At 38.1% G+C, this 18,050-nt stretch overlaps 1 protein-coding gene across 1 annotated transcript in view; it reads right to left on the reverse strand.

Moving 5' to 3' along the window:
- CALCR (calcitonin receptor) overlaps positions 1–18,050 on the reverse strand; it is a 109,642-nt gene that overhangs the window by 20,369 nt on the left and 71,223 nt on the right. The window contains exons 3-7 of the mRNA XM_065939781.1: positions 17,272–17,428; positions 16,394–16,504; positions 12,029–12,141; positions 9,712–9,803; positions 1,787–1,913 (exon numbers count right to left, since the gene is read on the reverse strand). Coding sequence (XP_065795853.1) covers positions 1,787–1,913; positions 9,712–9,803; positions 12,029–12,141; positions 16,394–16,504; positions 17,272–17,428 — 600 coding nt within the window. The remainder of the gene's footprint in view (positions 1–1,786; positions 1,914–9,711; positions 9,804–12,028; positions 12,142–16,393; positions 16,505–17,271; positions 17,429–18,050) is intronic.

The following is an 18,050-nucleotide window of genomic DNA, read 5'->3' on the forward strand; positions in this document are numbered from 1 at the left end:
GCTGCATCCAATCTTAGTTGCAGCACGTGGGATCTTTCCTTACAGCACGCAGTTCTCCAGCTGTGGTGCATGGGCTCGCTTAGCTGCCCGTGGCATGTGGGGTCTTGGTTCTCTGACCAGGGGTCGAACCTGCATCACCTACGTTGGAAGGCACTAGGGACTTCCCTCTACACCTGTTTTAATCTTAGTGGGGGTGAGTTTCCCTAATGAAATACGGTGTGCATCTTTAATTATGGACAACCATCACTTTGAAATGGCTGAGTCTGTATCTTTAAGAACACTCTTCCTAAGGAAAGAAATCAAGATAAACAAGAGCTCCACGCGGTCCAGAGGACACAAGCTGGGCTATAGTGTAAGACAGGTCTGGTTTCAAATTCCACCTCCAATGATCCATAATGTGGAAGAAGGACACGTGCTTTCACTGAACCTCCATTTAGTCAGTTAATAATGGGGATAATATCCACTCTTCACTGGGGTCTTGTGAGGATTAAGTGACATGAGATTACTTTTATTAAAATCAGTTGACACGAAAAAAAGAAAACTTTAAGATAAAACCCATTCTGCACCTAAGACGGGACTCTGTTCCAATCACAGATGCCATGGTTTGAAAAGATAGATCATAATGCCTTCCTGGATGTATTCACACTGCAAAGGTTATTAACACTGTGGATCCATTAGAAGCCAGATTAAGCTGCTTTCCCATGCCATGCCACTGTCACACAGGATGCACGCTCTGGGCAGATTTCACGCATTTTTGTCATTGGGTTGGCAAAGCCATCAAGTGCCAGTTCTGAAAGATGAGGCTATCTACAGATGCTTGCATAACACAGTTAAGCAGAGAAACAAAAAGGAAAAAAAAAAAAGAAATAAAATATCCCATGGCCATTCATTGTGTGCTGGATAACTTCTGTCTGTGCTTTCAAATGCACTCTCTGCTCCAGGACCCAGAGAAGCTGCTCTGCGCATGCTCTTCTGGGCTTCCTCACCCTCTGGTTTCTGGCTAGGCTCAGTTCATGGGGGCCACCAGCAGAGACGGGGAGGTGACAGCGTGTGAACTAGGGACATGTAAACCTTTTTTAAAGTCACGCAGACATAAGTCATGATAAAGTTTCTAAGAACCACTAGGGTAAATGCATTACAGCGGAAGTGACTGGCCCAAGACCATTCAGGCTCCAGAATGATGAGCAATTAATACCTGTGCAGACCTGTAACCCATCAGTGACATACTGGGGCCACCGCAAACCACTGCCTTATAACACCTAGTGTATGTGCTCAGTGAACTTCCCTTAGATGTTAGTAAGTTACTGATTAGTCATGACAACTCATGATGGATGATATAAACCTTATTTGGCTATAACTTAATTATTTCCAGCCCTTTCCTACAGAATATAACTGATACCTCCAAAAATTACACAGGGATGATATGCCTTAATGCAAAACTCAACTGTAAAAGTAACTATTATTATATACGTAAACAGCTGCTTACGTAAGACAATAACCCCATGTTCACTAGTCACAGAGGTTGTTGTTTAGTTGCCAAGTCATGTTCGACTCAAGCGACCCCATGGCCTATAGTTCGCCAAGTTCCTCTGTTCATGGAATTCTCAGGCAAGAACACTGGAGTGAGTTGCCATTTCCTTCTCCAGGGGATCTTCCAGACCCAGGGATTGAACCTGCTTCTCCTGCATTGGCAGACAGATTCTGTACCACTGAACCACCTGGGAAGCCCAGTTACAGATACTGTATCTTTAAAAATAAAATTAAAAACAAATCATGCAGGGCCTACCGGATCCCTTTTCACGAGCTCTCCATTGGGCACAACTTCAACCAGGTGGATGATAATGATGATAGAGTTCAGAACGTAGGTCAGAAACATGTTCTTATGCAGAGTCACCCGCTGGCAGTTAAGGCTCCTGGAAGGAAAAAGGAAGAGAAAGCATTAACCAGTGCCAAAATATTGATGCTCTAGGAAAATAAACCTTATTTAGTAGTATTTTAAATCTTCTCTTTAGCAATAGATGAAAGAACATATAAATGAGGCTGGTCCCATCTTTTAAGATTCATTAGTACCTTTCTGCCTGATTTTTAGACAGTTTCCCAGTCATGGTAACTCACGGTTTTCAGATCTCAGGGAGACTTCCTACAATAACTAAAAGAGTGAGGGATAAAAATCTATTTTAATTGTAACAAATGTCATAAAATTAATTGAGAAGAACTTTTCTAAGAGAAACTATTGGGGTTTAGAGTGGTGCTTCAGAGGAAAAAATCAACTCTCCAATGATGTAATCTGCCAGAAGTGGAGTGGCAAATGGGAAAGAGCTTAAAGTCAGCACCAAGGCTGCCTGACAGCCTGACTGAATCCATGTCCTTGGCCCCTCACATCGGCTGATTTTCTTAAGTCTCCTGTCATCCTTCACTTTCATCATTTCTTTTTTTCTCTTCTGGATGTGGGCCATTTTAAAAATCCTTACTGAGTTTGTTACAATGTGGCTTCTCTGTATGTTCTGGTGTCTTGGTAGCGAGGCAAGCGGAATCTTAGTTCCTGGACCAGGGATCGAACCTGTACTCCCTGCACTGGAAAGTGAAGTCCAAACCCCTGGATTTCCAGGGAAGTCCCCTCACCAACTCTTTTGATAGCCTCTAATTTCTTGTATTCCAACTGGAATCAACTCTACGGCTCCTTTTCCACGTCCTCCTGATGGTGGAGCTCAGACACAGACAGAGAATTCTAACCAGGCTCAAACTTGATGTCGTGCTGGGGCACAGTGTGGTTTGGACCTGGGATTGCTCCAAGTGCTCTGCTCACTGGCACAGTTCTGCCCCACCTCTGGGGTACTAAATAGTTTGCTGGATTTTCCATTCTCCTCTCCTCTGCCTCCTAAATTTGTACATATGTATTTGTGTGAATGTTCACATAAAGGAACATTAGTTTAAATATCCTATTTCACTTTTTGATGCAAATGGAGAGAGCCTGCAGGAGGGCTGTACAAAATTGGAGTGATTATGCAAGATGAATTAAAATCTCGTGTTTACCATATTTGATCCAGTCAAAGAACATTTAACATAATGTGAGGACTTTAACATTAATGTTCAGTTAATGATGCCAATGATTGATCATAGTAACTACTCCTAAAAAATCTTCATGGAATAAAGCTAGAATTCCAGGCACTTTGACAAGAAAATTCTGGGGGAAAATGACAATGGAAATGCTTTCCTATATTTTCAAATCAAAGGAAAATGAGTTGTCAATTATCTGTAGTGAAAAGTAAGTTTAAGCCACGAGGGATCTGTGAGACGAGCATATTTTGATGATTGTGGCTACACTTTCCAACTCCACAGGAGGTACAGGCATTAGTAAACAGTTAATACAGAATATTCTTAAATTCTCAACTTGTTGAGCAGGGGTAAAATGCAGGAGGTAGCCAATGGTAAAGATGGGGTTTAGAGAAGAACTTTCTCTCTCTCACGCACACACACTACTATGTGCTATTTTATGTAGCAGAAGAAAATTTTGTTAAATAAACTGAACCTAATTGGTTTTAGAATAGTACTTTAAAAGTAGGATGCAAATTTAAGACTTTAAATAGAAATTTATCATGCCCATTTATACTGCATAAGCTCTTCCATAAAGCAACTGTTAAATCTGTGACCTGCCATTTTTCATGTAGTCATAATAGCACTTTATAATTCTTCTCTCTGGGAGGCAAATATCTGTGGTCTCATTATTGGATTCAGTCTGGCTTAAACCAATGACAGTTGACATTATGCAGAACTAAGGAGTATGGATGAATGAATCCTTCAGCGTTGTTACTCTCACGCCTAATTTTCTTTGGACTGAGCAGAGTTCAATAATCTGTCGATGGACATTAGCTTACAGAACTGGTTAATGTTCAGTCTTTTGTGTAAATTAGAACTGCTCTGAACAAAATATGCTTCCTCTACTTCCAGCTTATGGGGCCACTTGTATCCCCGTTTTATTTTTCTTCTTAACACTTACTATCCTCTGCCACATATTTGCTTAAGTGAAAGTCGCTCAGTCATGTCTGACTCTTTGCGACCCCATGGACTATACAGTCCATGGAATTCTCCAGGCCAGAATACTGGAGTGGGTAGCCTTCCCCTTCTCCAGGGGATCTTCCCAACCCAGGGATTGAACCCAGGTCCCCGCATTGCAGGTGGATTCTTTACCAGCTGAGTCACCAGGGAAGCCCAAGAATACTGGAGTGGGTAGCCTGTCCCTTCTCCAGGGGACCTACTGATAAAGGTATTTGTTTTATATACCTAGGAGGAGAGGGTCTGGCATGTGGTAGGGCTTAATACTCTTTTTTTTTTTTTTTTAGCACCAAAAATCTTTACAAAATAGCACTTTTCTTCTGTGATCCGTGACTACTGGACAGTTTCCCAGTACTTCAAAGAATTAACATCAAATGTTAGATAATCTCATATTTCACACTTTGTATCATATTGAACATTTGCCAGATTCTTAAATTAACTAATATTGGACATTATCCTGTTGTTCACATTATGTAAATGTATTATTTACACTAGGCACACAATGAGAAAATGATGGCTTAAAGCTGGATAAACTGTTAAGTTCCAAAGTAAGAATATGACTTACTTTGAAACAAGTCTTTGTTTCTTGAAGATTTCAATATAATTTCTGCTCATTGAGTTTTAAAATTTTTATTACACTTACTTGACATTTACAATCTGCTCTCTGAAGTGAGCTGAAGGTACTTTAAGTTTATTAAAATTCTTTTAATAATCTAACATGTATTACTATGTATCCACTCTGATTCAAACCTTCTTGCTGATGCCTGGGATATATGCGTGAACAAAACAGTTGCTGCCTTCAGGGACCTTATATATTACATAATTGTTTACTGTTACAATAAATGTTCTGAAAGAGAGGTACAGGATATTCAAGAGGATTACTTGAACTTAAGAAATGATGTGTTTAATTGTTCTCAATACCAATATCCTGTTGCTTGAATGAACATGAGAGAAGTCATTTTCCTGTCAGACCTATAATGTCTTTAGTGGAAATAGCATGAACCAGATGTTAGCTATATTTTATTCCTCTTGATAAAAAAACAAGTATTTAGATGGACAGGACATTGCTTACTCTGAGTGAGAGGGAACCATAAGTACTATGAGTTCTCCAAGAGTGGGAGGATAAGACAACATAATCTACTCCTGTCTTGGCCCAGTCAAGATGTCATTCACATATGATGATGAGATAATGATTTACTTTCTATGCATCTCAAGATGTCACACTTTAAAGCCGAAGCCAAATGTCACTTTCATAATTTCAATTTACCTGGTATAAATCTTTCACATTAAAAACTGTTCCAAGTTACTGGTATCCTACGTATGTATTCGTGTTACGTGTGCTTGGGGTAATCTTGAAGGTGTATGAGATGGTATTTAATATTTGCCTTGAGTCTTGCAGATTGTATAAATCAGTTTGATATCACAGGGACAAGGGTCAATTTTAAAAGTTTTCATTTACTTAGATATCATACCTTGTTAATGATGAACAAGAGGAATCAGGGAAGAAGGGAATGGGAAACAGACTGAAGTAGAATGTTAAAACTCTTAGAAAAATTCAAAACATTATACATCTTTCCTACCTGACAAGGGACTCTGTGTCTTTGAATTTAGCACAAAATCTTTACCCTTAAGGAACTCCATTTAAATTACGATTCCTGCCTCTTTTCCTTATTACTACTGGTCTATGAGTAAACATATGCCAAGACATGACCAACAGTTATCTTTGGGGTGGGTTGGGAAAAAGGACGCTATCTCTTTGCAGCCATTGATTTAAATGGTTTCTCTGGAGGAATAGCCAGAGATGTATAATAAGATACTATACAAGACAAAGAGTTATCTATCTGTCCTCTATAAAGATGTGAAATAGAATAACTGAGTAATAGAGGAATCAATATTCCTTTTGGAGGTCCCAGTGGGAACCCCCCCCCTTTTTTCTTGCCAACGTAGCCAATGTAATACAGAGAATGGAATGCGATGAAGACACTCCTCTTTCAACATATACCTCTATATACCAACATATACTTTCAGGCAAGAGTAATTGATATTCACAATATTTAACAATCAGCAATGCATGGAAACTAAGCAGTCAAAATGGAGGTTAACGAATGTTCTATTATTGGACCTTCCTTGAGAGAAATCAGTGAGATATTTCAGTGTCTAGAATGGTTCTACGGAAATGTAAGTTGATAAATTATAAATGGTACTAAAGAGATAAGCGAATTTATCGCAAACTTGCTTAAAACAATCAGAAAACAAACACAAATGTCCACTTGCATGACTTTCATTAGCCAGTCTTCTCTAGGTCTTCTTTTTACTTTATCTCTTACAGACATTTACTCTTGGCATCTAGTATATGGAGTCTTGATTAACTAATTTGATGTTTCTATTTAATTCCTCTCCCTGGTATTGCTCCTATTTTTCCCAGTGAATGTCCTAAAATAAATGTCATACTAACAGGGCTATCTTCAACCTTAAACTGGTGGATCAGAGGTAACCAGCATATCATCCTGAATATTCTTTTAACTCTGCCACTTTTATTTAGTTAAGATCTTCAGTGTTGCCTTTTCTATGATTTAAATCACTGAAAAAATTTTCCTTCATCTTGAAGAGGGCATAGAAGTTCAATTTTGTTCTTTCAAAATAACAAAGACTTTACATACATTTATACATTCATTCCCAACAGCACAGGGAACATAACTCTTGTTTGTCTCAGAGTTACATAGTCCTGCCTTTTATCTTCTGCATGCTCAGAATAAAATCACATTAAAATTAGTGGCATGCCTTAACGATCTCATTCTGAGTAATGTCTCAGGATTTTTCACCAAGTATTGGCTGTTCTACAGGCTCCCGTATATTCAGTAAGTTTAAATTCTTCTGCAGGCCTTCCTGGCCTGCTGGTTTGAGTAGGACACCTGCAGAGTTACTCCTTGTTATAGACCCTAGAAAGCACATTTTGCAAAATTAGAGTGAGATTTCAGTGGGATGATTGTGAATAGGGCATTAGGTCTCAGAAGTGGAGCTGGGGTAACTTCTCATTTTGGTTTCATGAAAGTTTTATGAGATGGATTATTTGGATTTTGCTAAATTGCTAACTCAATCCTGGGCATGCAGAATTAAGCAAGGGAGTGATGATTAGATCCTGCTCAAGTTTCACACTGATGATGTCATTTAAGTACACAAATTGTAAAGCCTCCCACTATAATATCCAGTTACTATCACAAGGGTGATGTTGAGCATTTGAAGAAAATCTAGAAAAATACTTCTAAAAGAGAAAAATGTTGTCATAGATCAGTTACCTTTTATTTTCACTATCATTTTGAATTTCTGAAATCCAAGTGTAAGAAAAAATGTGAAGAATCAGAAATGTACCTTATTTACTTATTTTCAGCCATGCTGCATGATTTGTGGGGATCTTAATTCCCCAACCAGGGATCAAACCCATGCCCCCAGCAGTGGAAGCATGGAGTTCTAATCATCAGAGAATTCCCAGAAATGTACTTTATGAAAAACAGATAGCCTGGATATTTTTAGTTTGGGGAAATTTAAGGTAAGATTAAGAACAAGTATAAAAATCAGACATGACTGCTTTTGGATTTGAATATGGTGTTCTTCATTCCCTAGTCACCTCTTACTGTGTGTACCCTGAAGAACCAGGTATTTCGGTTTGTCTTCCCATCATTGTATCCAGATTCCACCTCAATATGACATGTTTTTCCTCCCAAGACTTAAGTTGCTCTTTGGTAGGTCCTTGAAAGAAAAGATGGTAAGAGCAAAAACTGGTGCTTCCTAGATCGTCTGCCCTCACACTCTCTCAAAGATTTTTACCAGGTTGATTTTGCTTTGGGGCTAACTGAAATTGAGAAATATTTCACTTTGTTTATGTGCTGCACTTTTAAACACCCATCTTTAGTGGTTTAATAGAGAAATAATTATTGAAAGAACATCCTTACTTTCTTTGCTGATTTGGTTCTCATAACTCATCACTCATTTAAGTGACAGGAAAAAAATGTTCACTTGACATTTTTTTTTCATCTTTAAAGTCCTGCATACATTTAGTTGCACAGTTGCAAATTTGGGGCCTTTTCTTTGAATTTTCTTATGGTTATATTAAAAAAATTAAAGAATATACTTTTAGTGATAGATTTTTTAATCAATGTTATATGAGAGCCATGGTGATATATTTTTTGCATTGTGGTCAAGCGTAGTTGAAAAATGAACAGACATTCAAAGATTAATCATGCTATATGTTTACTTTGCTATATCCTGAATCATTATAATTGAAAAAATTATTTTAATAGTTAATCCCTCATGTCTTGTTGCTTTATCAGTCCTCCTCCTGTTCAACCATATGTAGAAGAAACTCATTTTCTGCTTATTTTACTATTATTTGCTATTTAGTTAACAAAAAGTTGCTATTCAGTTATATTGCTCAGTCAACATAAATTTTGATGATATAAGATTAGACATATATAATATGTGATTATGATGTAAGTTATAGATAAAGATTAAAAACAGGATCAAGGAAAAATAATACTTATGTTAAGGGTGTATTTACAAGTGATTCCTTGGTTTAATTTTGTCTAGCATTATTATGTGAGCAAAAGTCAATTTAAGATTCTGTTATTCTGTATACAAATCATTATACATTTAATTATATCTCACATCTTTTAAGTGTGGAGAATTATTTGTAGTCTGTGTCTATGAGGTTTTCTTAGTCATTTGTATAATGTCACTAAAAAAGTATCAGTGGAAGGAAATACCATGGTAGTGTAGAAGTTAGAATTCTCATGAAAGAGTAACATAGCGTGCCTCCTGACTTTGACCTATAGAAATGACACTACATTTAGGATGTTTTTAGGACCAAATTTAGCATATGTTACTGTCTCAGATACACTGTGGTCATTTCTAACAATACAGAATCAGTGTTTTAAATTCTCTATTAGTGTGAAATCAGTGTCTAAATCAGCTTAATCATTTTGCAATAGATACTGCAATCATTTGTATGGACACAACCTCCAAATAGAGACCCTCACTGGAATTTTGTTTCTTACAGTTCTTAGAAGAGAATTTCAGTTAACAATGGTGGGGGTGCAGGGGCAAAGATCTGACACTTGACAACAGGCCATCCTCTTCAGGAAACTGTCCTTGACTCTGGCTGAGTGAGTCAAGGCCAAGAGACTTCCTTTCATTGATGCACATGATGGGAGCCTTCCCAGCCCCACTTCTCTTCTGGCCCAATCCACTTACAATACAACTCCCAGTTAAGCAGGGTATGTTTGAACTTGTGGCCGTGGCCTCCATATTTCAGAGTGGGGGTAAAAATAAAAAGGAGGAAGATTCTTTCCTCAATGCTTCATGGCAGCTTAGCCATGGTAAGTGGAACTTGATCATGTTAGTGTAGTGTATCTATGGGCTCACAGGACGATTTCATTTTGGGAAGGAGGTATATTGCCTTTGAAAATTATATGAATCCATCCTATTTTTCCTCAAAGATAGGGTTAAAAAGCATATTTTTAATTAATTTCATTTTTCTTGCTGCTCCCAGTGTCCCCTGTCATGTCGTCTGCAGACTTTCCCGTGCCCAACAGTCTTGCAGAGTATACCACTTATTTTAGCACCTAGGAGAAAACACAAGGCAGATGCTATAAGTGTACGTACCTAACAAGCATGAAAATCGCCAGGGAAATCACCAAGGTGACCATCGACATCGAATGACCCACAATAGCCAGGTAGTACAGGATGTATGCGCTCTGGAACCGCAGGAAGGAAAGCAAAGCAGTTACAAAGACAAATACATGAATCAATTACTATAGAAGAGGGAAAATAGTTTCTATTTTTAGTAATGTAAATTGACAACTGTTTTTCTCCTTTAAAAGAAACTACTATAATTATAAATATTTCAGGGAATTAAATTATATTGAATTATAAATTGGATTCATGGATTAACTATCATAACTGATATTATGAGACTATCAGTTAAACTAGAATATGCATGACATGGTGGGAGGAATATAAGACTGGGTTCGTCAGAGTGTTTTTTACTCAGAATATTGTCATTAAGTGTTTGTGTGACTCTCACAGGTCCAGTCACTTTACTTTCCCTGACTGCAGTAGTCCTCATCTTTAAAATAATGTGGTTGGACTAGACGACTTTTAAAGCAATTATATGCTGCTATAAGGAATATCATTTAGCACAGGCATACAGAAATACTAGATCTGAAAGGTTGTGAAAAGATGACCCAGGTAAACACTAACCACAAGAAAACCGGTGTGAAATTATAAAACTCTAGATGTTAAGTCAGGATGACCCAGCAATACTAAATTTCTATGCACCTACTAATATAAACTCAAGCCACAGAGAGCATAAAGCAAAAACTGACAACAACTAGTCATCAATGGAATGAACACAGGGAGGAAAAAATCAATTTATAGATTTGAAGATTTGAACAACACAATCAACAGATTTTACTAATTCACATGCAATAAACAATGCACACAACATCTACAGAATACCCATTCTTTTCAAATGCACGAAGGACATCCAAATTGACGTATACTAGTCAGTAAAGCAAATGAATATATTTCAATTCAAATCTTAAGTTGGATATTCACTGACCATCATATTCTAGAAATCATTAATAAAAAGATAACTCAAAAAATACCCTCATATTGTTAAAAAGTAAAAATGTATTTCTAAATGACCATTGGATCAAAGAAGAACTCACAATGACATACCAAAACTTTTTGGATACCGATGAAGTTGTACACAGAGGGAAGTTTACAGACTAAAATGCATATATGAGAAGATTGCAAATCAATTACCTAAATTTCTATCTAAAGAAAATCAAACTTAAATGATAAAGATAACGAATATATACTGAGTGCTCAAAGACAAAACCTAGTTCTTAAAAATAATTTCAATAAGGTATTGAAATTCAGTAAGTCTTAGCAAGACTGATCAAGGGGAAAAAAAAGACCCAAGAGAAATGAAAAACTTGTACACAAAATGCTATAACTGGCTTTGGTGCCCTCAGCCTATGCCGAGATGTCCCTCTGGTTATCTGGTCTCTAAGCTATCTGTTCATCTTGTTTAATTGTTTTTTATTCTGTTTTAATGACAGGAAAGTTTTCTATACTTGAAAGCTTTATAGAAAACAAAAGCACTGATGTGTTTGTAGCTTCCGATTTAGTAATTATTTAGCATACAGGCCTATCCTTGAAGGAGACAATAGGTTTCCTCTGCAGCCACCAGGGCTGCCCGGAGAGGCCCTATGTGACTCAGTGCTGACCTGTGGCTTCTCCCAGCCCTGTGGGGACAGGAGGCTGGTGGCAGATTTGGTGAGCTTTTCAGATTTCTGAAGAACCTGAAGAAGGGGGTAGTTATCTACTCGCCACTTCCTGCCACCCGCCCCATTGGCTTAAATGTTTCTAAGCAGAGATAATAAAGCTATTTAACAGTAAGACACAAGAAGTAACAAATTAGAATGGATTTCACAAAAAATAAACAGTGGCACTCATATCAGTGGGCTGATGAGAAGCTCTATCCTTAAGAGTTTGTTCAAGGCTTGATAACAAAACTGTCATTGACCTCTCAGGACAGAGAGTGGTCAATTGGCAGCTGGTGACTTGCGGAGAACACTAGTTCTGGAACCTTTCCAGGAGAGAACTGCTAAGGGAGTTCTTGAACATGCTGCCTAATGTCTGGTAGAGAAGGGAGCCCCATCATTTGCTCCATGGACATATTCCCCTTGCCATAAATGGCCTATTCCACATGCTCAGACTGAGGGCCAACCACGAAGTAAAGCATCGTTTTCTCCAGGCCACTCCCTAAACTCCCCAGAATTGACAGGTCATTATCTGATTTCCTTCTACAAAAGAGGCTGACTTCTTGGTAGCAGGTGTTTTACCATTAGGCATACCTTTCTGTGTACAGATAATGGCATTCTCCAATACTGAAATGTGCAATAGAACGTACCTGCATCTTCTCAGGGGTGAAAGCGTTGCACATGGTATAGTTGGACCAGGAAATGTTGCTCTCAGGATGCATGTACCAAACCCCATCCTCCTCACAATACTTTGTAACTTTTTCTGTTAGTGAAACAGAACTTATCACTATCTCAAAATCGCAAGAAGGAAAAACAATAAATTAATGCTTAAGAGCCATTCCAGAGGGTTAATCACTTTATAGAACCTGAATGTGAGCAGAAGTCAATAGAGATAAGCAGGAACCATGCATCAGATAAGATGCTTCAAAATGCATTGCTTCAATTTAGCGTCAGCAAAGGCAGCTGAAGCACTGCCCCCTCCATTTTACATTGCCAAACTTATTCTGAGGTATTCACCTTTTTTCTAGCTCTCCAAAGTGCCTCTGCAATGTGTTTATTGCCTTAGAGATCATAGGTAAATTGATAAATGGTAAATTGGTAAAATAAGAAAGGAGATTTTATCAGTGTGTTTGCAGCCCTTACATAGTTTTGATTTTTGATAATTTCATAGCAGTAATATTTTTGTAGCATTGTAAAGGTGTAAAGCTGATGGAAATCCGCTTTACATGACTTCTCATTTTTTTTTTTAAACACAAGAATATGGAAATCAGAATCATCTACTAATATATGTTACTGGTTTAAAGGTTAAGGAAACAATTCATGGTAAAAAAAATGTATTTGGTGAATTATTACTGAGATCTGAAAACATTTAAAATAATTTTCTACTAGAAGTTTTGTTTAGTCAAATCAACATGCAAGAATATGGAAATCAGAATCATATACTAATATATGTTACTGTTTTAAAGGTTAAGGAAACGATTCATGGTAAAAAATGTATTTGGTGAATTATTACTGAGATCTGAAAACATTTAAAATAATTTTCTACTAGAAGTTTTGGTTAGTCAAATCAACATGCTATGAGCCAGTATGAGGATTATTTTATCTTTGGCAGTTTTTCAGGTAAAATTCACAATTTTTCATTGTATGGCTGAAACACACACTACCAAATTCAGCACAAGATTTAAACTGAAAACTGTAGACTTGTTTGTATGTCTACGCCAACAATGATTTAACATGGACCAAAAAACCCATTTTTTTCCCCAACAAAGGAGTTTTAAGGCACCTATTAGAATCATCTGTTTCCATATTAATAAGCATTTTAAATTGTGAATTTTCTATGACTGCCATTGTACAAAAATTATTTAAAGGACCACCACTGGAAACCAACAGTTTCCAAAGGGTCAGCACTAATCAGCAGAGAAAAATTGATGTTGAAAACGGGTCAATGACTTAGTTAACGATTTGCAATTTTAAAAAAGGGGTTTGTAATGCAGCATTTTATCTTTACCATCTTGTTAGGAAGTAGTTTTGTTTTCTTGAATGAATATAATTTGGTTTTTACAAAGTTACACAGCTACATAGGGCAACGTGTTCTATGGAGGAGGGTGATGCTCCTGAGAAGCTTCCAATCATAGGCAGTACTCTAGTAAACATGTTTTATTTGGATTTAACTCAAGTCTGTGTGCGTGCACAGTTCAGTCATCTCCAACTCTTGTGTGACCCCTTGGACTATAATCTGCCCGACTCCCCTGTCCATGGGATTTCGCAGGCAAGAACACTGGAGTGGGGTGCCGTTTTCTCCTCCAGGGGATCTTCCTGACCCAGGGATCGAACCCATGTCTCTCATGTCTCCTGCATTAGCAGGCAGGTTCTTTACTACTGTGCTACATGGATCTAGCACTTCCTAGCTCTATCTGTTGCAGCTATCAAGAATTTGTCCTCTTCTGGGAGAGGGTGAGACAAATGGAGAGAGCAGCATGGGTGTATATACACTAACATATGTAAATAGACAGCCAATGGGACTTTGCTGAATGGCTCAGGGAACTCAGAGTGGGACTCTGTAATCACCTAGATGGGTGGGAATGGCGGGAGGTGGAGGCAGTTCAAGAGGGAAGGGACATGTGTATATTATAGGTAATTCATGTGGATGCACGACAGAAATGAAACCAATATTGCAAACAATCATCAGTCAATCAAAAATAAATAATTATTAAAAAAAAAAAAAAAGAAATTGTCCTCTTCCACCTGGCCAATCTTCAGATATTTGACAGAAGGCTACGTCTCCTCTGACTCCCCTTTCTAAACCAAGCACCCCCATTCACACCACGCCTGCTGTCCCCTCAAGCCTGGAGCCTCTTTGCATGTGCTCGAAGGCTGGCATTTCCTCTGAAATAGCCCAAGTCTGGACTGTTCCATGAAGAGGGGAGCATGCTCCCGTCCTTCGCGTTGGGGAACTTTATCCTGATTCTCAGACCCAGTCCTCAGAGATTCATGTGCCATTAGTCTCAAGAGATGCCAGACTCCTGCCTTTATAAAAAGCTCATCGATTCCCAAGGATCTCGGGGTTGAGAATCACTGTCCTCAAGCATACGTTGGCCACCTTGGCTCTGCCCCATTCCTGTTGATTGAGTGTTTGACTCCTGCCCTTACATCCCTCCTAACAGGGAATTGCTTTTTATACTCTAGCACTTTTCTTCAGCCTATCAAGCCTCATTCTGGAGAAGGAAGTGGCAACCCACTCCGGTACTCTTGCCTGGAAAATCCCATGGACAGAGAAGCCTGGTAGGCTACAGTCCATGGGGTCACAAAGAGTCGGACACGACTGAGCGACTTCACTTTCTTTTCTTTCTTTCTATCAGCCTCATTGGAATCTTAACACTGCTATTCACTCTCTCATTATCTACCTATCTTTTTGCCAAGCGCTTTGTTTAAAAGGAAATCTCTGTCATTTCATTAAACTGTTGTGTGGATCATCAAGATACAGCTTTGGGTCAATGGTAAAGTACTTAAGAATTTAAGTTTGTTGAATACAGATGTATTTAAGAATTGCCTTTCTTTTGAAGTGGGTTTGTTCCCCAGCTGAGAAGGTTCTATGTGAAAATCAGGCTGAAAAGATGGATCGATGCCTGGAAATCACTGTTTGGCTAACCCCAAAGTTGCCTTTTAGTTAATAATTGTAGCCACTTTGGCAACAGCCCATTGTTGCTTTGGAACTGGGCTTGCAGCCTCAATTGTAGAACAACTCTTTGTGCCAATCAGTTTCCTCTAATGCAGTCATCAGATCAAGATTGATGAAACATCATCTATCAGGAAGACTCAGTAAAGACCTGAGGACATCAAATAGCACCGAGTTAGGGTTTACAGGAAGGTAGTGACGAGCAGGGAAGAGCGGTATGCTCTTTCTCTCTTCACATTGATTCTCTTAAATCAAAATGAGAATTCCTAGAAATGGCTGGCCTGAACTGGTTTTAAAAGTGTCCCACTGTAATTCCGCTTCCATTATCTTCTCTCACTGGGGTCAAACTTTGTAACTCATTCTTGAAGGAAGAAGGAAACCAAGTCCCCCACCAGTGTGGCTAGACTGAAGCCTGAAGGAAAACCATGTTCTGGCTTGAAAGTTCTGAAAACCACTTCAACCTACATAAGTTTGTACAATGATTTAGAAATATTGTTTCTCAAATGCTTTTTTCATTTACTGAGAAAAGGGTTAGGTAGGAGTTCAGAAGACTTGGGTTCAGTTGTGGTTTTATATAAAATATTGTGTGAGTATAAAAGGAGATAATACATATGAAACTGTTTTGGAAAGTAAAAAAACCAGTATTCAATGAAAATACTCCTATGTTATTTTTATAATTACAGTGGCTTTGATGTTATTAATTAACACATTTGTTGGCTGTTCATGTGGGGCAGGGCATAGAGCTGGGTTAGTATGATCCATGTTAATAGTACCAGTCTTCTTTACTGAGCATATTTCAATCATCTGCTGTTGGAACAGAAATCTAGTAAATGTTTGGAGTTACCACCTTCTGATTTCTCTTCCCTACACATAATAGTTTTATACCATTTTCAACATTACAATCAAATTCCCATTATGCTTGTTCCACCAGCCCAGTACACACAAACCCTAGATCAATGATTTGCATAAATCACCAAATGGGAAATAATTGAAAATTTTACAAAAACTTCAGCTATAAATAAAAACTGTTCAGTTTTAGAAAAAGTAATTGCAATGTTTATTAAAATTCAATATTAAATACTTAAAATATATAAATCTTTCATTTTCATTTAATATTTAATAGAATGTATGACCAACATGCACAACCGGCAATTGACTTAAAAAATAAGGGCAGCTCACAATCTTTGTACAACTGGATATTTCATTTGTGGAAATGTTTCAGAACGTGCTAAACTGTAGAGACTATGATTTGGCATATTTTGCATCTGGTTTTCTTTTTGGAGCTAGAAAAATGCTAAAAGATTCATAGCAAAATATAAGCTAAAAAGAAATACTCTACCTTCCACATCAAAGTCCGGAAAATAATCTGGGCAGTGCTGTTCGGCGAGCGTTCCAGCTGGTGTATCGTCCCAGCAGGCCCAGCCATCCCAGGTGCGGTTGCAGTACAGACCTGGCCATTTAGAAAGAAATTACACTGCAGTTATCAAAAACCGTAGAATCCTCAGTGAGATTTAACAGGGCACGGACGGTTACTCAGGGGCTCTCCACTCGGGTACGGAAATGTTAAAACAGCCGTGGCAGCAGCAGCAGCAACAAAATAAAGGTACTAACTTTTCCAACTACTAAGGAAGTTTCCTTTTTTTTGGTAGGATATTCTCCATTTGTCCCTCAAAAGGCTTACTTGTCATCTGTGTCGAATCTTTGCTCCAAAATCTCTCCTTTACAATATCTCCAGAAATGTTATGAAAGCAACCTTGTGAAAGTATATGCTCTATTGTGGGTGCATGCTCAGCTGCTAAGTCATGTCCGACTCCTCATGACCCCGTGGACTGTGGCCCACCAGGCTCCTCTGTCCACGGGAGTCTCCAGGCAAGAGTACTGGAGTGGGTTGCCATGCCCTCCTCCAGGGGATCTTCCTGACCAGGGATCGAACCTGGGTCTTCTGCATTGCAGGCAGATTCTTTACTGCTGAGCCACCACAGGCTGCTCTACTTAATTTTGTCTTAAGGGCAGATGTTAACCAAAAGCAGTCAGATGAACCTGAGCAAAGAAACTAAGCATGTCTGTGGCATAAAATACACAGACATACCACAGTGTGAAAGCCACTGTTAAAACCATTGGCATATTAAATTAATTGAGTTAACATATTTACCCATGGAAGAAAATAAGCCTTTACTAGTGCCTGAAACACACATTCACACACAGCCTTCTTTTTACCTTCTCCCTGGTAGGGGGGTAACTTCTGCATTCGGTCAAAGCATTTGTGCTGTGCCTGCAACAGTCTCTGTTTTCCTAAAAGGAAGAGAAATGGCTCCGGCTCCAGTGTTGGAGAGTAGGTGGAATCTGAACTGGCAGGAAGAACCGGAAGTGGGCGCTGTATTAGACAGGAAATGGAGTTACTTATGGAGAGTAGAGATAGGGGAATACATGATGAAGCAATCAAAAAGTATGAAAACATTTATTTTCCTCCTATAAGCAACAATTATGCACGGTCTCCACATGGATTATTTTTTCTTTATAAGTTAAGTGTATTTATATTTCATCTATAAATTCTACCTAAAATTTTCATATTTGCATTCATTCCATTCACACTGAAAATGTATAGCACCCACACAGACCCATGCACCTCTTTACAAGATTTTTTAAATTTTTATTATCAATGTAAAGTTTAGAAATAAATAACCTGATTTCCAAAAAAATATGAATAGTAAATCAACTTTGCTTTCTTTGGCACTCCTAAGAATCATGAATTATGTTATTCAAAGTAGATATATTAGTGCAATAAATAAATTTTAAATGGATTCTTTCAACTGATTTGTTTGTACTTAGATTGCACACACTGCCAAAAAATTTACCCCATTTATTCCACAGAACAAACAAAATATGTTCTTTTGAAATATTCTGCTTTGGATAATTGCCTTAATCTCTTTAAACTGGTTTCATCAGCAGATGACCTATACAAGATAATTCATTTTCACTGCTGAAAATTAATGTAA

The sequence above is a fragment of the Muntiacus reevesi genome, chromosome 6 (genome assembly GCF_963930625.1).
Source record: "Muntiacus reevesi chromosome 6, mMunRee1.1, whole genome shotgun sequence".
Classification (NCBI taxonomy): domain Eukaryota; kingdom Metazoa; phylum Chordata; class Mammalia; order Artiodactyla; family Cervidae; genus Muntiacus; species Muntiacus reevesi.